Source organism: Curcuma longa, chromosome 18, assembly GCF_044706935.1.
Source record: "Curcuma longa cultivar G26 ecotype Majalengka, Jawa Barat chromosome 18, ITB_CL_G26_1.1, whole genome shotgun sequence".
In the NCBI taxonomy this organism is placed as follows: Eukaryota; Viridiplantae; Streptophyta; class Magnoliopsida; order Zingiberales; family Zingiberaceae; genus Curcuma; species Curcuma longa.
Window position 1 is genome coordinate 6,029,372 of NC_133878.1, and position 22,597 is coordinate 6,051,968.

The 22,597-nt window shown below is 37.5% G+C and overlaps 1 protein-coding gene across 1 annotated transcript; it reads left to right on the forward strand.

Annotated features, from left to right (window-relative positions):
- The first annotated feature begins 503 nt into the window (after positions 1 to 503).
- LOC141812193 (uncharacterized) lies at positions 504 to 22,059 on the forward strand. Its single transcript, XM_074700226.1, has 22 exons — positions 504 to 590; positions 674 to 1,438; positions 2,558 to 2,739; positions 2,824 to 2,907; positions 3,058 to 3,192; positions 8,819 to 8,937; positions 9,040 to 9,345; positions 9,422 to 9,509; positions 9,633 to 9,738; positions 9,814 to 9,927; positions 12,537 to 12,700; positions 12,883 to 13,003; positions 13,590 to 13,814; positions 13,885 to 14,072; positions 16,672 to 16,839; positions 16,917 to 17,022; positions 19,668 to 19,805; positions 19,911 to 20,075; positions 20,155 to 20,355; positions 21,040 to 21,234; positions 21,311 to 21,382; positions 21,466 to 22,059. Exons 1-22 carry the CDS (start codon positions 543 to 545, stop codon positions 21,616 to 21,618), a joined length of 3,843 nt encoding a protein of 1,280 aa, XP_074556327.1. The 5' UTR covers positions 504 to 542; the 3' UTR covers positions 21,619 to 22,059.
- The last annotated feature ends 538 nt before the right edge of the window (positions 22,060 to 22,597 follow it).

The window sequence follows — 22,597 nt, forward strand, 5'->3', positions numbered from 1 at the left end:
TCATCCATAAATTATTACCGCCGTCTCCCCCTGAATACCCACTTGGATTACTGGCGAAGACATTGGGGCCCACTGAACGTGGAGCGTTTTTTTTTAATTCGAAAAATCGAATTGGTAAAAAGAAAAATAACGGCAGAAAAATCAGAAGATACACTGCGCTCGATTCCTTCTCTTCGTCTTCTTCGTTCGGACTGCCCTATTTCTCCGTCGCTCCGCATTCCGAATCCTCGGTTGATTTTGATCGCATTCGGCGAGGTTTCTTCTTTATGTGGTTGGCGATCTCAAGCTTTGCCGCTTCGGCTGCTCGGTGCCGTTTCTCTCCCATGCATTCTGCTGTTTCTTGAATTTTTTTTGGTTTGTTCTTGGCAAAAGACCGTGTTATCTTCCTAAATTTTTGATTTTTATGGACAAATGTTTGAAATTTTCTTGGGTGTCCTCGGTACCGACTGATTTGGTTCTTTGCACGCTTTGTTCTCTCAAGATTTGTTTGTTTGTGCAGGTGAGGCGAGCTTTTCAGTTAGTAATCGCCGGCCGTGGTGGCCATGTTTACAAAAGAGATTGACCCCCACGCTTTCCGGTGGCTTCGCGAGGTTTGCATTCCCAATGATCTTTCTTTCCTTGTGATTCTCCTCACCATGCGTAGATTTTTTTCTTACTCAGATGGTTCTTGCAGGGCCATCCTTCGGCGACAAGCGTGCATCCCCGGATGGAGCCCCTCGTCAACCTGCGAGACGGTGGAAGAGGGCTTGGCATACCCCCGCCGGAGAAATTCCGAAGTGGCCACCTTCCGCCCGGCAGCATTTCTATGTCTCATGCCATCCCGACTGGGCAAGATAGCCAGTCTGGTTCTGACATGGATGAAACCTCCGATACTGAAGAGGAGATCTATGAGATACGCCATTCTTTTGATTCATCCCCCGTTGATGAGGTCTCTGGTAGGAGAGTCCCTAATGGAACATTCCGACCAGCTGCCTTTGGCCACAGGCATACAGGTCCTGGCTCTACACAGAATTACTATTCTAGTGATGGGTACTCAGACGTCAGCTCTTCAGTTGACACCACAAGGAAGCAGCCACAGCAGATGAGGAAGACGGCTCAGTCAGAGTACATGATAGAGGTGGATGAGGAGGACGGATTTTCAGACTCTGGTCAGAGCTTAGAATTTTCCAGTCAGGTAGAAAGGAATGATGGTTGTACTGCGCCGTTGAGAGGTGGATATGCTTCTGGAAACTATTCACGCAATGTGCCCCCGAGATCAATTGGAAATGAAAATGCTGCTAAAGGTGGTGTTCATTCAAAATTTAGCTTCACTCTCAATGTTCCCTCTATGGAAGGGGTTAGTGCGCCTTCTGATAAGCTTGATCCGGGCCCACAGACTGTTTATCATTCAAATGGCTATTCACAACATATTCCATTTGTGGAGGATCCTGCAGAAAAGGTTTCAGTTTGGTTCTTAGTGCTACTACTATCATTATTATTATTTCTTTCAGTTTTGATATTAGAACCAGTGACATTGTCCTCAATCGACTCCCTTGATTTCTTGATAAAGGTATAGTAAAATGGATTATCTAATTTGCCATTATGCTATATCATACTTAATAAAATATATCCAAAATTTTATTGCAAATAAAATCCAACCTAACCAAACATTAAATAAATACACTACGCAAAATGGTCACCAAAATTTACTACAAGTTGCAAAATCAGGTATGATGTTAGAAGTTCTTATACCTCTATAAGACTAAATGATCTTGGTAAAATTTGAACTCTTGAACCTTAATTTCATTTCCACTTAACATCATCTGTGATCTTTATTCCAGAGATGACCAAGTGACATGTTATTTTATGGTAAGTCACTCCAATATCTGGAAATTAGACTTCTCTAAGTTGTACAAAGTAAAAAAATGCCTCTAGCCTGACATCTGTCTCTTTTTTGCTATTTTGTCCAATTAATGTTCTTTGATTTGGGTACTTCATTTTAATCGGATACTATTGTTTCTTTTCTTGATTATAAGAATAATCTGGAAAGTCACAAATAAATGTGCAATACATAAGTTCTCTATACTTCATTTCTAGTGTCTACACTCCTTGAACTGTATGCCCTTCTATGCCCTTTTTGTTGATTGTCACCCTTCTTTATCAATTGATTGGTTTGAAGTGACTCTGTATGGATCTTTCAAAAGCTTTTGTCTTTCCTCCTGTGAACCATCAGAGATATTGAATGCTATTCTGTTAAAAAATGTCCATATTGAACTTTCCTTTCTCAAAGTTGCATCTCCGGCATGTCATTCTTGGTTATGTTTGAGATAATTAGTACCAATTTATATGTCATTATTGGTTATGTTTAAGCTAACAAATACCATTTTATATGCGGTTATTGACCTATACTCTTCTAGTTGTTTATATCATATTTGGTTCTCATTCTTGCCTCAGATGACAATTTAGGTTCAAAGCCCTACACATTATGAAGTTGTTTGTTTTTCCTTTGTCATCTATTGCATGCATTGTGCACAACAGCTGACTTGGATTGATTCTGTTGTCAATGTAATGCATGCAGGGTGGTCTTTCAGACTATCCAAGTGCTCCTCCTATTCATGGCTATGACAAGGTTATAGCTGATGATGCTTCAGAGCATATTGCTGGTGTGAGATCTCCTGCTACATCAAATGGCTCAATTTTAATGAAAGACTCAATGCTCCCTGCCAATGCTAGAACCAATCAGTCTGAAACAACTACCAGGTTAAATTATCCTTACTGTTGAAATGTTTTTTCATATGAAAGCATGTCTAATTTGCTATCTATATTATGTATCCCAATAACCAGCTTACCACAAAGGAGCTGTCAAAATACTGAAGCTGCTAGATCCTCTAGTTTATTGCCAGCTCGTCTTCCAACTTTTCATGCAAGGTATATCTGTTTCAATACTATTGCTATTGATATTTTCAGTGTTTCAGATTTAATGATTTTTTTTTGCATGTCTAACAATTTATTTAAATCGATAATGCATAAAAATTGAATTCTTGGATGATTGTTTGACCACCTCAAAAATGATGCTAGTGCTCAAGGTCCCTGGTTTTCTGTAATTGCTTATGATGCTTGTGTGCGGCTATGCCTTCACTCATGGGCTAGAGGTTGCATGGAAGCTCCCATTTTCTTGGACAATGAATGTGCTCTTCTACGAGATGCATTTTGGTGAGTCCTACAATTTTTGGTTATCTGAAGCTAGTCTTTTCTTATTATGCAAAAGGTTCTTAAAGGAAGTTCTGGTTTCTTGGACAATCAGTTAATATGCGTGGAGCTTTTTTTTTTTTTCTTTCACTATGTGAGCTTGATAAATTTTGAATGATAATGAATTATTTCAGATTTTCTTTGTTAAGAAATCTTATTTTCTCCACTCCCTTCAGAATATTTAATTGGATATTGTAGTGATGTACAAATTATGGATTGAACATTTTTCACCATGTGTATCTTGATGGATTGTGAAGGATATTGGCATGTATCAGATTTAATTCTTTGCGAAATCATATCTTTAATCATGGTTACATTGTTAGTGGAACTTGTTATAAGGGTAAGGCAATTGCACAACAAGGTAGCTTTTATGGAAGATGCTAGTTTAGGATTGGACAAGAGAGGGCATTTACTAGTTAGAAGTAATTTGCATTTTGTAGAACAAGCCAACAGGAAACAGGAAAATGAGAGAGAAGAGAGAGCAACCAAGCTCATCATCATACTCAAATCAATATTCTAATTAAGGATTAGTCATCTCATCCATTGCATGTCTATTTCAACAGTTATAGTCAGAATCATTGTTGCCTGATGGGACCTAAACCACTTCTTAACTTAGGCACTGACAAAACTGAGAAAACTCATTAAACAAAAGTATTTTCCTTCAAAACTCATGAGAATGACTTCTGGAAACCTTAACGAGAATTCCTCTGATAGGACTCTTGTTATAATAGATGGATGCAACTCTCTAAACAATATAAAATGGTGTTTTTTGAATTGTATAATGACATTTGGTGGAAAAAGCCTAACGTAGGAAGACACATATTGAAATTGCTTCCATACATTTGGCAGATTTTGGGATAAATCTTAATCCTTTAGCACTAAGAAACTTGAATTTGTTTCCATAGTGAATCAACCAGTTGTATGGTTTAGCTAGAGGGGGTTGAATAGATGACACACAAACTTGTTCGATTCTTGTACAAAGCACAAACAGTAGCATTAATTAATAGTGCTTGTTTGCCCCTGTTTGATTGGTTGGTCGTGTTTGGTGTATATGTGGCGGAAATGAAGGAAAATAAACACAATGCCAAACAAGAAAGATCTTATCTTATTACAAAAAACAAGACCCTATTTATATACCGGTTTAGGGATCTATTCTAGGAGACCTATTCCTATATATATATATATATATATATATATAGGCTAATATCCCTAAATATTCTAACACTCCCCCTCAAGCTGGAGAATATAAATCATATGCACCTAGCTTGTTACATATGCAGTTAATTCGAGGACCTCTCAGTGACTTGGTGAATATATCTGCTAGTTGATCATGTGAGTTAACAAAACCAGTGAATGTTTCACCAAATATGACTCTCTGATAAAGTGATAGTCGACTTCAATATGCTTTGTTCTCTCATGAAAAATTAGATTCGAGGCGATATGCATGGCGGCTAAGTTGTCACATATAAGTGACATTTGTGTAACCTTTTCAAATCTTAGCTCTTGAAGCAACTATTTAAGCCATATAAGTTCTTGACTGGCTATAGCCATAGCTCGATACTCTGCCTCTGCACTGGATCTTGCCACAACATTCTGCTTTTTGCTCTTCCAAGAAAAAGGTTATCTCCGACAAATATACAAAACCCAGAAGTAGATCTTCTATCAACGGGAGATTCTGCCCAATCTGCATCAGAATACCCTACAACTCGAGTATGTTCTTTGTCTTCGTACAAAAGATCCTTTCTTGGAGCGTTTCTGATATATCGGATAATGTGAGTCACAACATCCCAATGTTCCTTGCATGGAGAGTTGAGAAACTGACTTACTACACTTACTACAAATGAGATATCCGGACGAGAAACAGTAAGGTAGTTTTGTCTCCCTACTAATCGTCTGTATTGTTCAGGATCTAGAAGAGGCTCCTCCTGATTTGGCAGGAGCTAGAATATCCATTGCATACTTTCTTTGGGATATGATAATCCCATCTTTGGACTGTGCTACTTCTATCCCCAAGAAATATTTGAGTTTGTCGAGATCCTTTGTCTGGAAATGTTTGAAAAGATGCTGTTACACTTGTAAAATCTCGGGATGATCACTACCTGTGATAACAACATCATCAACATAAACCATTAAGTAGATGCAACCAATAGATGAGTGGCGATAAAAGACAGAATAGTCAGCCTCGCTCCGAGTCATGTCAAACTGTTGAATTATAGTACTAAATCTACCAAACCATACTTTGGATGATTGTTTGAGGTCATATAAAGATTTCCGCAGACCACATACAAGACCACAAGACTCCCCCTGAGTAACAAAACACGAAGGTTGCTTCATGTAGACTTCCTCGAGCAGTTCACCATGTAAGAAAATATTTTTGATGTCCAACTGATAAAAAGGTCAATGTCGAATCGCAGCAATGGATAGGAATAAGTGCACAGAGGACAGCTTGACAACATAAGAAAAAGTATCCCCATAATCCAATCCGAAGATCTGAGTATATCCTTTAGCAATGAGGCGAGCCTTAAGCTGGTTAACCTTTTCGTCTGGACTAACCTTTACCGTATATACCCATCAACAACCGACAACTGACTTCCCTAGTGGTAGAGGAATGAGGTCCCAAGTCCCACTGCTCTGTAAGGCACACATTTCGTCGAGCATAGTCTGCTTCCATCCTGGATGGGCAAAGACATCACCTGCAGTTTTCGGAAGAGAAATAGACGACAAAGAGGAAAGACAAGAATAATAGGAAGGAGAAAGACGATGATAACTCAAGGAAACATAATGAGAGAGAGGGATGGACATACGAAGTGCAATGAGGATTTCAGATTCAGAAGATGGGACTGGAGGAAGAGGTGAAAGACTCGGCTCCAAAGATGTGTCCATGGCAGTGTTAGTGTTGGGTGGCGACAAAGCAGGACAAGGACGACGCTGATAAACCTGCAATGGAGGAGATGGAGCCGGAGGTGACAGAGACTCTTCCGGAGGATAAAAGATAGCCATTGGTGCAGGCGTAGAAGAAGATAAATCGGACGGAGATTCATTAGACTTAAAAAATGGGATTGAATTAAAGAACGTGACATCAGCAGAGATGAAGTACCAACGGAGAATAGGGGAATAACACTTGTACCCTTTCTGAGACCGTAGGTACCTTAGGAAGACACATTTATGAGATCGGGGAGAGAGTTTGTCAATACTAGGATCGAGAGTATGATTAAAACATATAGAACCAAAGATCTTAGGTGGTAAAGGATGAAGAAACTGATGAGGAAAAAGTACATGATGAGGTATTTGACCTTGCAGAGCGGAGAAGGACATGTGATTGATGAGATAGCACGCAGTAAGTACAGCGTCACTCCAAAACCGATGAGGAATATGAGAGTGGAGAAGAAGAGTCTTGGTGGTCTCAAGAAGATGACGATTTTTGCGTTCGGCAACTCCATTCTGGTGGAGGGTATGAGGACAAGACGTCCGATGCAACACACCATAAAACGCCAAGAAGGTCTGAAACGGAGTAGATGGATACTCACATGTATTATTACTCTGCAAGATTAAAAAAGAACTACCAAATTGTGTTTTAATTTCATGGAAAAAAGATTGAAAAATAGAAAATCATTCTGAATGATCCTTCATCAGATATAACCAAGTACAACGGGAGAAATTGTCTATAAAGGTAATAAAATATCGTAACCCCAATGTAGAAGAAATACGACTCGGACCCCAAATATTGGAATGAACCAAAGCAAAGGGAGAAGTAGCCCGACTCACAGTGCGAGGAGAAAAAGAACTACGAACATGTTTTCCTAATTGACATTACTCACAAGACAAAGACTCTAAGTGAGAAAAAACTAGGATATAATTGTTTCAACTTATCAAGATCAGGATGTCCTAACTGAGTATGAATAAGAAGTGGAGACACTGTAGCCGAACCAACAAGAGAGGGCTAGTGAAGCCGATATAAGCCATGAGACTGACATCCGAAGCCAATCATCCTCTCCGTACTCCGGTCCTGTAAGGAAATAGAAGTTTTAGTAAACGAGATGACATAATCAAGAAACCGAGTAAGCTGACTAATTGATAATAAATTAAAGGGAGTTTCGGGAACATAAAGAACATTATGAATAGAAAGAGACGGAGAAGGATGAACAATACCAACACCCTGTGACCGAGTTTGAGAACCATTCGCTATGGTGATAAAGGGTAAATAACCAGAAGTAGAGATAGAAGAAAAAAGAGATCTATTACCAGTAATATGATCAGTGGTCTCGGAATCAAGAACCCAAGGACCCGAAGAGCGAGATATGCCAGTAAAGGAATTACTAGCGTGTGCAACGGCAGCATGGGAATTAGAAGCTTGTCGATCCTTATATTATTTCAGAAAGTCATCATAGGAAGGCAGTGGGGTCGGATCAGGTGACAACTGTGAAGTGGAAGCTGAAGGAGCGACAGAACTCTGGATGATCTAAGCAGCACAGAGGAGACGGCTCGTCGCAACGCATGGCGGCGGAGGGAGAAAAAAAACCTAAACCTAACCTCGCTCTGATACCATATAAAATAATACAAGAAAGATCTTATTTTATTACAAGAAAAAAGACCCTATTTATATACCGGTTTAGGGACCTATTCTAGGAGACCTATTTCATATATATATATATATATATATATTTTATAGGCTAATATCCCTAAATATTCTAACAGTGCTTGTGTGCCCCTGTTTGATTGCTTGGTTGTGTTAGGTGTATACGTGGCGGAAATGAAGGAAAATAAACACAATGCTAAACAAAGATATTATATGGCTCAAAGATGCGCTCATACTCCATGATCTATGATGTATACAATATGTCACTTTAAAGAGTTCCACTATGATCACCCCTTGACAAGAGGCAATAGGGTAAGCCTCTACAATCTAAAGCTCAAGCCTTGACCTAACCAATGAGGTTTTACTAACTATCACAATCTTGATGTTTAAGGATTTCACTCACAAATAAATCTCACTTCTCCCTAAAGACGATAATGAATGCAAGAGATAGCAAATTGCCAAGAGCTTGAGATGTTGAAGCATTTAATCTTTATCCAAGCTCTTGGATCCTTTTGAGCACTTGATTTGCTTAAGCACATAAAATTTTGAGGGGAAACAATAAGTTCTTAGTGCCCTAAGTCTTTCTAAAATTTATATAGAAAGCAATTTGATCGCCTTCAGTCGGCTGGAGGCTCAAACAGTTGGAAGACAACAACTATACAGCCAATCAACTGAAAATCACCTCCAATTGATTGATTGGAAATTGCCTAGAACCTCAGTCCAATGTTCAATTGATCAGTCGATTGACAGATTGCTGAATTGATTGACATAGGTAGTCAATTGAAAATCATCTCTAGTCAATTAACAACGTGGCAGTCTCTCTGGGACTTGAACTGATTGATACAATAAGACTCAGGAGTACATCCTACAATGCTTCACAACCAAGCCTAGGTATCTTACCTACTACCTAGACAATTGCCACATCATTGCAATGACGCTAAATATTACAACACCTAAATAAGCTTGTTTTGCTCAAAGAACAAAATATATACTCCTTTCTACACATTTGTGTAGTGTGCGCCAAGTTTTGTTACAATCGGAGGAGGAACTTCTAGCAAAAAGGTCATCGGAGCTTGTTTGTGAAGGTGCTGGTCCAAAGCCAAAAAAGATCATAGGCAAGATGAAGGTCCAAGGTGTGGTTGTTATGCTTCATATGCTATTTTAAATGTGTATCAATTTACTTTTATCTTCCTTGTGAAAATGCTTCTTATGGTGTTTGTTCCTTTTTTTTGTAGTCCGCAAGGTCAGAATGGCACTAGATATGCCCTCTGGATGCAGTTTTTCATCATTTAGACAACCAATTGTAAAACTGGAGTCACTTCGGTTCCGCATGTCCAATCTGCGATCAACTCTTTCATCAAGATGGGAATCAGTTCGCAAAGTTCGAGTTATGCCAAATCTACCAGCAAATAGTTCTTTCTCAAGGCACAGCTTGGCTTACATGCATGCTAGTGCACAGTATATCAAACAGGTGTCTGGACTGCTTAAAATTGGTGTTAGTACTTTGCGCAGTAGTAATTCATCATATGAAGTAATGCAAGGTTTGTGTTTTAAATTTGAATTATAAGTTGATTGGTGAAATATGTGATATTATCTCATCGATGTTGGTTTTCTCAGAGACATACTCTTGTCAGTTAAAGCTAAAAAGTTCACCTGAAGATGATTGTGTCAAGATGCAACCTGGATCTGGTGACACACACGTCTTGTATGTACTCTTTCTGTTTGAAATATATTTGGTGAAATATCACTGATCAGAACATACATCAAATTGTTACTGCATCTTAAAAGATTAAATAGGAGTTCTAATGTATTTTCCTGCAATGTGCAGCTTTCCTGATAGCTTAGGCGACGATTTGATCATTGATGTCTATGATTCCAAAGGCAAATCTTGTGGTCGAGTAGTAGCACAAGTGGCCTGTATTGCAGATGATCCTGTACACGTAACTATGCCCATGTTCATTTTATCAGCTTCTGCATGATTGTCAGACTGACCCTTCTATTTCATGCAGAATGATAAACTTCGATGGTGGCCTATCTATCATGAACCAGAGCATGAACTTGTTGGGCGTGTACAGTTGTACATAAATTACACAACTAGTCCTGATGAAAACAATGGCTTGAAGGTATAAGGGCTTATTATTCTTTTATTGGTTCTGAACAATATAAAAGATCTATTATAATTATCCTTTTAACTGTCCTGATGGATTACCAACCATGTTTTAGGTGCTTTCTTGAATGCTATGTAGTCATGAATCATGATTACTTCTGCAACTATTATAATTTGGTGCTTTTTGGATTGCTGAACCATTCTAATATGAGAAAAATGCACTAGAAAGCTGAAATATATTGCTCAGCAAGGTTTAAGATACTTGCCCAACATTGATATTGGGTCCCTTCTTGATTCTTTTTGAACTTTGATTATTTTTTGTATAAATTATGCGTCTGACAATTTTATTGTTATTGGATCTCTTGCTGGGATTTATTTTTCATGCATTTGTAGGCAAAACTAGCCCGAGTAGTTTCTAAAATGTTTTCTGACATATCAACTATTGAACATAGTACTTCAGGAGTTAAATCAGCCACATGCTTATTAACACAATTTTTTTTTTCTGTGCTACACCAATATCTTAATAGGGTGATATTATGGCCTACAATTCTATGTCAAAAATCTAATATAGCTCTTCCCTGTCTTATATATGAATATAGTCAATGGCTCTCTGGTCTTGATGCCCTTTTCTGCTTTAAGAATGATATTCCTTATGTTGCTCCAGTTATCTATTCAATTGAACGTTGGAACTTTAAGAGATTGTGGTTCTGTGTTTGCATTCTCACTTTGAACCTAACTTCGGACCAAATTTCTTACATATTAAGATCATAGTGTCCACCCTAACTGAGACTGAGAGTACCTACTTTTTTATTTGTGCTGCTTGTCATGGTTCAAGCTATTGGTCTCACTGAGTTCCTTGCTGTCAAGATTGCATAAAGTTGCTAGCAATGTGAGGAAAGAATAAAGATAATTGTATTAAGATATTTGGACTGACAAACAAGTGATGTGGTTTTTCAGCTAAATGATTTTAACAGTCAGCGAACAAGGGCAGTTGGGAGCTTGGAATAGAGATGTAAGAGGAACTCATATAGGTGCATAAGAAACACTAGACACATTTGTGAAGGTGTTTGAGTGAGGCCTTTGACAACCTTAAAGGAGAATGTAGAAGTACTCCTACTTTTTGGTTGAGGGAAAAGAAAGGAAAAGAAAGTGAGGGAAATCGAAGGAAGGCAAAGAGAGGGAAGGAAGTAAATTCCTTCTACTGTTTACCTATATTGTGTTCTGTCGTCACTCCAGCCTCATCCTTGACCACAATGCTTGACCATACGATTTTGGATACCTCCCTCCTTACTTCCCCCAGCCTCTGTGATGACTGTGCGCACCACTTCCCCTTGCATCGATGAGCACTGCACCCCCTGCATTGGCATGCATGTGATGCTGTGGTTAACTTTGCCATTGTGCTGATGTGGGAGAGCACGAAGGCGATCTCAGTGGTGCGGACAGGGGTGAAGGAGTTGACTCAGCGAGCATTGATGACATGGCTGACACTGAGGAGCTCAAGGATGTAGAGCGCTAAGGAGTCGACATGATGGTGTGGGGTGGGGGCAAAGGAGTCAACATGGAGGGTGACCTTGGCCAATAAGGGATTGAAGGCACCGTCAGTCTTGTGGGAGAGGAGCTTCATATATGTTAGATCTAGATTCCACTCATCATCTACGCTGGGTAAACAAGGGAAGGGCAGTACAGTGGCTTGGAAATAATGTTCTATAGATTTTAACTCCATTTGTCAAAACACACAATTAAAGTACTACATGTTGTACATCAGTACTATGGTTAGCAGTCTGAATATCCTAGAGTGCTGACACAAACTTTTTGTACACAAAGGAAGAGATGTGTTTTTGAGGAAAATAATCTCGCACATTTGTGATGGATACATGTGAATGATGTGAAACAGAACCATTTGAAGGTTTTAAAATGGCAATATTGACATTGATTGTCAGCATCATTGACAATTGCAGGCCGATTCCATTTTCCCCTCACTGTAGTGATTCCTGGAATCTCGTCCAGGGAAGCTAATATACAAAAGTAGCATCTTTCAGCCAAATAAAAAACCAATTGAAAGACATGCTGCCTGATCCCTCTTATTTAACAAAGAGGAAGAATAACAAAGTGGTTCAATCTGAAATCTTCGGGTGCAAATGGTCCTTCCTTATGTTTGATGTATTCACTTTTATAACAAAAATGAACATGTACTGACATGAAGATGATTAAGAGGTGGTAGCAATACATAAAAGATAATAGATGAATGATGATCTTTCTAATACCTCATTTTTAACTGTTTGCTTGATTTAGAAGGGCACAAAAAAAAACACCTTTCAATAACAAAACTTTTGTTTGATGATTTAAAATCGAGGGAGATATTGGAAGGTTGTCCTTATAGTAAGACTGATGTTCAGTTATTAGATAATAAGATGCACAGTGATAATTTGCTTGTATAGATTGTGGAACTAGATGTTTAAATTTCATCCAACTGCTTAAGTCTGCTTTGCTGAAAGGTTGCAGAGTGTTAAACAATTGGTTTCTGATGCCCCATTTCTGCATACTAGTTAATTCAATGAAATTCTTATTTGCATAGGTTTGTTTCCTTCAGTTACCAATTGTGAGGATGCTACATGTATTTTGCAGTGTGGTTCTGTTGCAGAAACAGTTGCATATGATGTTGTCCTGGAAATTGCAATGAAAGCCCAACACTTCCAGCAAAGGAGTTTACTGTTGCATGGATCATGGAAATGGTTACTGACAGAATTTGCCTCCTACTATGGGATTTCAGATTCTTACACAAAATTAAGGTACTGAATAGCAAGTTCTTGTAGAAAAATTATGCATCTTGACTTCATATTATTTGTGAATTATTTCATGTTGGATTATTGTCATGAATTTTGTAATGGCTGAAGGCATTATTGTGATTTAGAATTCCATGTTTGGGTTCTTTTACGGCAAACCGTGCTTCACCTGGGTTGTATTTTGTCAGGTATCTTTCTTATGTAATGGATGTAGCAACCCCGACAGCCGACTGTCTCACTTTGGTTCATGATCTGCTGCAACCTGTAATTTTGAAGAGCCGCAACAAGAATTCACTAAGTCATCAAGAGGTCCTTTATTTTGCAAAGTGTATTTTTGGTCTTAAGATTACATTTTTTCTCATTACAGCATCTCTAATTCCATCGTGGGAAATTTTCCTTCAGAAAAGGGGAAATACCAAATGCAGAATGATTTATGTTCTATCTTGTTAAAGAAAGACTCCAACCTGATACAGATACAGTAAACACTTTTTGTATAAGTTGTGTTTAGCAAACACGTACATGTTCGAAGAATGTTTTGGTAAATTCTCTTCAGCATGAAAGTTTCAACATGGGATCTTATTCTATTTCTCCAAAATAATAAGAGGAATGTTATGCTATGGCTTTCACATCACATTTATCAATTGAAGCAGAATTAATTCATATCCAATTTTGTTTTCAACCTTATGTCTCTGAGCTAAAAAGGCACAGGTTGTAGTTGCCAGATATTATGCATTCTTGAATGGGATATTAGTTTACTTAAAACTAGGGTCTTGTGGCAATGTTTGCTGTGTAGGATAGGCATGTTTTTCTTTTCCTTCTTTTCTGATCAGTAGTTTTCTGAGCAATTGATCATTGCCAATTATGTTTCCTAACTTGACTATCTTTGGACTGTCAGAATCGTATTCTAGGTGAAATTGAGGACCAGATTGAGCAAATTCTTGCCATTGTATTTGAGAATTACAAGTCCCTTGATGAATCCTTAACATCTGGAATGTCAGAATTTTTTCGACATGCCACTGGATCTCCTGCACCTGCATTGATCCCTGCAATGAAGCTATTCAGTCTTCTTCATGATATCCTGACTCCAGAGGCTCAGCTTAAGCTATGCAGTTATTTTCAGGTTTGTGATATAATTTCCAGTTAATACTACAGTTATATTACTTATAATGGTATTGCATTGTTATTTCTAGACTGCTGCTAAGAAGCGCTCAAGAAGACACTTGCTCGAAACTGATGAATATTTAGCAAACAGTGAAACAAATAGGATGGATGTTGTTGGTTTTGCTAATGCTTACCAGAAAATGAGGACACTATGCTTCAACATACAGAGTGAAATTTTTACTGATATTGAAATCCATAAACAGCATGTGCTTCCAAGGTGGCTATCTTTCCCTTTCTTGTACTCATATTTGGCAAAATTTTAGATGATCTTGTAGTTTAACATACAACACCCACTATAGATCATGTAAAACACTTGTAACAAAAATTCACTCATGTCTTTTTTTTGGTCAAAAGAAAGGCCCTCATACCTATATTTATTAAATATCAAATGATTACATGTCTCCTCTTACTTCTCCTAAAAATTGTCTCCACTCTGGTATCAGCTCCTGGACTTTTGTATCCCTGCATTTTGCACTCTATGCTTCCTTAGCCAACCAATGTGCATTTTGCCTTCTATTCTATCAGTCTCAGTCCTAGGGTGTTAATTCGGATGGGTCGGGTAGGTTCGGACCGGGTTGGATCAAAGCAAAAATATTATAAAAAAATCTCAACCCAAACCCGAACTTGAACTCAACCCAAAAATCTGAAACCCATACTTGTATAACCCGAATAACCTGACTGATCCGGAAAAAAAATCTTTTTTTTTTTACTATTTTCCCTGATAATTCTTCACTTTTATCTTAATACTTCATTATTGTTATACTAACATTCTGTTATTGATGTACATGAAACATCTTAATTTTCAAAATAAAATTTGATTTAACCCCAAAAAAATCCTTAAACCCTAAATGCAGGTCAATCCAGGTCAACTTGGGTCAACTCGAACCCAACCCGAACTCAATTCAACTGCAAAACCCGCAACCTGAATCCTAAAACTCCCAACCCTAATCTGATATTTTTCGGGTCGACTCGGGTCGGGTTGGTGGGTCAGGTTCATTTTTAACACCCCAACTCAGCCCTCACTTTGATTGCCCTCATTTCCTCACCTTCTCCAATCCTATAAATGTCCATCTCTGCTGTGAAGGTTGACTTGAGGAAATTCAGATTCAGCCCCCCTGTAGTTCCATAGAGTGGATCTGGTACTGCATCAACTTTCAGTTTCCAGGTATGCTCATGTTTAGTATTTCACTCATTGTTCACCATTTCCACCTTTGTATCATAACCATGTATCTCTACTTGCCGATATCCAGTGCCATTCTGCTTTTGTGATTGCATGGATGGTTCAGATCTTGAAAGTTATTCTCTAGAATTCTCTTGTTTCTCTGTACCATAAATTCCAGCATGTTGTTCCAAACAGAGTACTTCATTCCACCAGCAGAATTCTTTTTACTTTCCTGGATACGTTTTTCTCTATCCACTCGTTAATGCTCTCCTTCTCAAATAATTCTTCCTGCTGTCTCCCAGTTAGTTCGATCCATATTGTCCTTGCAGCTCAAGTCACTTTTTCCATGCGTTATGATTTCCTCCAGCTCAGGGCACCTTGGATAGCTTGCCTGGATGCTCATGTATTTCCTACATCTTTCGGAGTTGGCCAGTAGACCTTTGTTTTGTCACTTTCCCTAGGAAGTAATATTCCTTTTGGCCCTTCCTATCTCCATATTTTCTTCTGGATTTGCTCTTCCCCTCTTGGATCCTTCCTTTTGACAAGTAAAATTTTATGCTTCTTGTGTGCTGTATCTTCTTTTTGATGAGTAGATTCATATCTCATATCCTCCTTTTCAGGGCCATTCCTAGTTTTGTTTGCAGCAATCTCTGTAAGAACCTTGGTAGCACAGCCTGAAACACCTCCCATTACTATGCCCATCATCATTCACTAAATCCCCTACATTCCATTCATCTCCCGTCAGGTATTCTGCAATATTCTCCAGTGCCCCTGCTCTATTTAGCCAGAAGTCCTTCCAAAATCTCTCTTCATCCAATTCCCATGCTCCATACATATCCACTTCCTAAGCTTCCCCAGATATGGATTTTTGCCTCATTCATCAAACTGAGTTTTATACTCGTGTTTGTTTTGTCAATATATGTTTTACATACAAACTCAACTGGCTACTGAGGTTTCTTCTCCAGTATAAATACTTAAAATTATCAAGTTCAACCAGGCTACTAGTAATAAAGAGAAAATTGGTTTCTTTTTATTGATTTTTGAACACAAATGAGGAGAGATGAATTCCTTTTGGTTTTATGAAAAAAGTACCAAGAAAATGGAATTTGAGGAAGTCTCATGAAGTTCTGGTGTGTACCCAACAAACAGCAAAAAAAGTTGTTTACTTGCAGGAAATGTTAACATTTCAGGAAATCAAAAATGATACTAGTATAAGTTTCAGTCTTACCAAATTTTTATTTGAGTAATAGTGTTCTTTCTGCTATGATTTGACTGGGCTATCATAACCCCCAAAGCTCAACTTGTTTGGGCATAACTCTATTTATATAAATTCAAGAGAGAGAATCAAGTAAATGAATAATTAGAAAATAAAATAAGAGACAGGATTTTTCTTTTAAAATTTTAAATGTTGTACAATAATTTCAAAGACTATGCTATTAAGAACTTATCCTATTGGTATATTTGTGATCTCACTAGACATCTGAATAGTTTAACAGTTCAAAAGTTTTAATATCTAAGGGCAATTAATAGCATTCAGAAGATTTTCTAACTCACATTCCTGTAATGAATGCCTCTTGATATAATGTTTGTGGGACCTTTCCTCTTCTGTTGCTTTTCTTTACATTGATGTTGATACTATACCTTTTTATTGCAGCTTTCTAGATCTACCAAATCTATCTGCATCGATTTATAATGTTGAGCTCTCTAGTAGATTGCGGTCATTCCTTGTTGCATGCCCACCTAGTGGCCCTTCACAACCTGTGGCAGATCTTGTAATTGCTACTGCAGATTTCCAGAAAAACTTAACAAGCTGGAATATCTGGTAAACAGTATCGAGTTGTTCTTTACTTTCTTCCCTTCTATATGCCTTTTAATTATTTATTGTTTTGTTCTACTTAGTCCTGTCAAAGGAGGTGTTGATGCAAAGGAGTTATTCCACTTGTATATTATCTTGTGGATTCAGGATAAGCGCCTTGCATTACTTGAGTCCTGCAAATTAGATAAGGTGCCAAGTACATTTGAAGCTTCTGTCACATTTTCTATCTTTACTTCTTTCTTGCTCCTAAAGCATTGATTTCTTCCTTGTTAAAGAAATTATGAGATGTCCATCTTAAATTTCATTTGCATTATGCATTGTGTTATTTGTGCTTTTGATTATTTGTAGAGCACATAGCAACAAAAACACGACATGCTCACAGTTACATGGTCAGTGGATAATTCTTAGTTTGTCGGTACTTGTGGTGTAATGCCTATATATCTAAACTGGTTGTGCTACATCAAAAAATTCTTATATTAGTAATTCTTGGCAATGGTTTTTTCGGTTTGCTTCATATTGCAATTGACAGAAACTTGTAAGAGTATTAGGTTTAATTTGTATTGTGTAGTGGGTTTAATCCAACATTAATACTATAAGTTTAGGGTTATGTTTGAAATTCTATACATATACCTGTGTAATATTTATAATTATTCCATTTCTCTGAAGTTCACATGGTATTAGACTTATCATTTAAGAGTTAAGGTTTCAATATATTCTTCTAATGCCTAACGACGCCCACTTATCATTGTGTTCTCTCTCTTCTTTTTGATTGGGATCTATTTGTTGTAACTCCAATATGGGTATGAATCTAGGTATCAGATATGCAATTTTTTCGAAGTGAAGACACAAGAACTTGCTATAAAGGTGTCCAATTTTTGGACACAGATGTGGGGATGTTATAAATCTTATAATTCATCATAATATTTTTCATTCATATTATATTACAGCTTTATAATTATGAAAACTAATCAAATAAGTCAGCTACAAGTTAAATAGTCAGTACTACTATACTTTGAACAGTCAATACCAAATGTGTTGAAAAGAGGGTACACATACAATGCACATCAAATATTTTCCCATTTATCAAAAATCATTAATAGAGCATTAAATAAGAGATTTCTTCTTTCTCTTACGAAGAAACACTGTTCCTATCAAATAAAAGTATCTTCTTCCTCTTCATCTTCCTATACAACAGATCTTTACTTCTTGCTCCAGCCAACCTACAACCCATCTTCTAATTTCTTTGGTGAAAGACCACACATTTGGGGAGTTGGTGCGAGAAACTACACAACACTGTAGAAGAAAGAAAGGTTAAAGATTCACTCTTTCTGCTTGATTTCTGATTTTTTCCCCAAATGTTCTAAAGATCTGTATGGGTTTAGTTGATCATTAGTTTTTATTTATGTTTTTGAGGAGGTAGAACTGCAAAAATTTGCCATTAAAATATAATTTTTTTGTATGTCCATAGAGAAGTCCCAAGAAGAGTTTGGCTTCTCTTAAATTGTGAGACTCATATCCCATACCAATGCCCATGTTGTGTCGACATGAGTATGGGAGGACAAATGGAAGAGTCTAACTATCAAAGATAGAGACATAATGCAGATGTGAGTTTGTCAAAATCCTCCATAACAGATAATAAGAAGATTTGAGAGTAAATAGACAATCAAGTGTGTTCCACTAGACCAGTCATGTAAGTCAAATGGTTCTAACAGGAGAACAGCCAAAGAGTGGTGATTTTTGAAGTATTCCATTTGTTAAGTGGGAAGAATTCCAAGAAAGATTGATGTTAGACCTTGAGGGCAACTTTGGTAGATGATAGAAGAAGAAAATAAAGGAATGCATGCCCATCTGCAACAGATAAGTTATAAATGGATTTGAGAGAAATTATACCATCAAGGGTGATTCTCTGAACCTGTCCTAACAATAAAATGGTTTAACGGATTAGCAAAATAGAGTAAGAGGAGATTTTAATCATCCATGGAGTTAGTGACTGACTGATGTCAATGACTCTGCAGTAGCAGGGAAGAATTTCAAAAAAGGTCAATGTTTGATCTTTTAAAGGGAAAATGTTGGTATCTGTTAGGAGAGGAAAGGTAAAGTTTTGATTGTCATTGAGCCATTTGTTATGTTGGAAGTTTTAAGGGCGTCAAAACTTTAAGGGTGGCAAAAATTTAAGGAGAGGAAAGGTAAATTCCGCATGAATGCCATACCCATGCAAAATTTGGCAAAACTCTCAAAAGGGGGTGGCAACTTTAAAGGTGTCATTGCGAGTTTGATGCGATGCCATGTGAGTGAATGGTGATCTTGCCCACCCGGGAGAGATTGAATCATTTACATCCAGCATATCTTCTAGTAGTTTCTTTTTCCCACAGAATCCTTGTTGCATCAATGTGGATTTTTGGTACACATCAAAGTTGGTTGGGTGACTGATTGTGTATGTATAGTGTAAAGTTTCCTTACATGTAAAGCTAACTTAGACTTGCTCATGGAAACCAAAGGGAAGGCACTGTAAACTGAAATTGGGAGAATTTGCACCTACCCTATCAAAGTAGTGCACTTGGTATAGTGATGAGTATTCCAACTTGACTTTGCAACTTGGTACTCCATAGGTTGTGATTACCTGCAACATATCCTGTGCTTTTTTTATGGGTGTCGACTGAAACACTGTTTGCTGTGGCTCACAAATTAATGCCTGCTATAGATGCTTTCTAATATAAATGAGGAAGTGTTGTCATTTAGTTGCATCAGAATTATATTGATCCTGCAGATTCCCACAACTGTGTATCTCGTTCTTTTTAAAAATTTGTTGACTTGTTCATCTTATTCATTACCAGGTGAAATGGTCTGGTGTTCGCACACAGCATATGACCACTCCTTTTGTGGATGACATGTATGACCGATTGAAAGACACACTGATTGAGTATGATGTTATTATCTGCCGCTGGCCGGAGTATACTTTTGTTCTTGAAGATGTAGGTTTCAACGAAGTTTCAATTTTTAACATTACCTCAATCTGAATTACTACAAGTTTGAAAACTATGTTGAGTTCTTACTTCCTGTTTTCTACAATTACAAAGGCTATTGCAGATATTGAGAAGGCAGTTATTGAAGCTTTGGAAAAGCAGTATGCTGATGTCTTGGCTCCATTGAAGGACAGTTTGACACCAAAGAAATTTGGGCTAAAATATGTTCAAAAACTTGCTAAAAGAAATTCAGGCCTCCCATACGCTGTCCCTGATGATGTAAGCTCCCCTGAGATGCTTCAAAATTTCCTTAAAAGTTTCTGATTTATAGAATGATTGCTTATACATTACTCTACAGTTAGGGATTCTGTTAAATACCATGAAAAGACTACTTGAAGTCTTGCGACCCAAGATAGAAATGCAGTTGAAATCTTGGGGTTCTTGTATACCTGATGGTGGGAATGCAGTGCCTGGTGAACAGCTTAGTGAAGTAACTGTGACATTGAGAGCCAAATTTAGGAATTTTCTGCAGGCAGTAGTAGAAAAACTCATGGAGAATGTAAGTTCTATCACCTTTTTCCCCTTTTTTTTTATCGATATCCCATTTGGAGAATGTAAGTTTTATTTCCCTTTTTTCCTTTTTTATCTATATCCCATTTTTCATGAACTATTGCAAGTTGTTGGTACTTGTAAATTTGCATGATATCATGTTAGCACATTATTTAAAATTTGACTCTGTTAAAAAATTGATGCTTGGAAGCATTTGGTAAAGTTTATGGGGCTGGAGAGTTTATCAACTATGTAAGGCAGAACATCTGTGAAAGTGTTTCCAAATTTCCTTGTAAATTTGCATAATATCATGTTAGCACATTATTTAAAACTTGACTTTGTTAAAAAATTGATGCTTGGAAGCATTTGGTAAAGTTTATGGGGCTGGAGAGTTTATCAACTATGCAAGGCAGAACATCTGTGAAAGTGTTTCCAAACACTTGTCTCTGACAGAGAGATCCGTTTCTTTGACCGTGGTAATTTTAGTTTGTGATTAATGGAATCAATAGTAATTTTAGTATGTGATTAATGGAATCAATAGTTTCCCCTCTCTCTATCTTGGTGAAATCTAGGAATTCTATTTCTTTATAAAAATATTTGGTAATGTCTTTCTGACCATTATCATTGCCTTTTGTTCTCCTATTCTGAAACAAAAACCTTGTCTCTGTTTATGTTTCATATTTGGTATGTTCAGACTCGAGTGCAAAGCACCACAAAACTCAAGAAGATCATTCAAGACTCCAAAGATGCTGCAATGGAATCAGATATCCGTAGTAGAATGCAACCATTGAGGGATCTTCTGATTCAAACTATTAATGAGCTCCATAAAGTACTTGAGGCGCAAGTTTTCGTAGCAGTGTGCCGAGGCTTTTGGGATAGGATGGGCCAGGTAAGACTTTATGAAACCCATTTGTTTGGATTATGCCTATTGATCGGTAATTGTAACTATGCTCTCTGGCACACAGGATGTTCTCAAATTCCTGGAGAACCGAAAGGAAAATAGGGCATTGTATAAAGGTGCACGAGTAACAATTGCAGTAAGTAACATGGTTCTAAATTTCAACTTCATAACTAACATCGTTTTTTCTTGAATTTTTATCATAATGGTTTGGTTGTGCAGGTTCTGGATGATACGTTTGCATCTCAGATGCAACAATTACTTGGCAATGCTCTTCAAGAGAAGGATTTGGAGCCTCCCAGATCCATTATGGAGGTGCGATCAGTGTTTTGTAAGGATGCAGCTCTTCACAAGGATTCAAGTTTTTACTATTAGGCTCAGGCTGCATATATATATATCTGGCAAGCATTGAGGAAAAAAATAAGAGAGCAACTTCTTACAAGTAATTGCTTCAAGATCTTGCAGTAACAAGCGTGAACAAAGATGCTCCACCTTTTCGTTTTGAATACTTTGTACATGCACAAGCACATGAAGAAAGTTTGAAGAAATCTAAACCGCGAACTGCTTCAAATCCAGCACCAGGTTCCTGAGAGGGAGACAAAAAGAAATGAAGAGATTTTGTATATTCTATAATTCTCGTAACAGTCTTAGGATCTGCTCGAGTATTCCATCATATATCCATAACAGTAATTAAAGTACATATTGTGGTTCACCCTGTATCCAATTGGCTAAAAGAAGGAAGTAGTGTTCATATTTTCTTGTGTTCTGAACTCATTCTTTCAAGCTTCCAACACTAGTTGAAACTAAGCCAGCGAAGAAAATATGATTCAACCTATGAAAATTTTGTGCTTGTAAGGAATGCATTATTTGGCATATGAAAAGGTTCCTCTTCTTAATTCTTATGGATGTATTATTTTTAAGGTTGCTTTGCCTTCCTAGTCCATGGGGATGACTAGTTGGGGATGGTATTATTTTTAAGGTTGCTTGCGGTAGCGTGAGGCGACCTCACGTGTGGGGCTGTTGCTTGAGGCTGCACAAGGTCTGCGGTCAGTAGTTGCGCGAGGCCATCTTCTATGATTAGAGCCGTCAATTTGGATTAGGTCCATCCGATTGGCTTGCTCTGTCGAACAATTTAAGCAAATTAGGTTGAAATTTTATCAATCTATTTTAAAGTGGATTTAAGTGGATCGATCTGCTTAGGCTTGCAATCTGCATGGATTGGTCCGCGGGTTGAGAAAATTTATTTTTTTTTTCAAAATTTAAAATTAAAAGAGAAAATTTAATAAATTAGTCGGCTTGATTTGTCTAAATCACAATCCAAATTTAAAATCTTCAACTTGACCCATTTAAATTA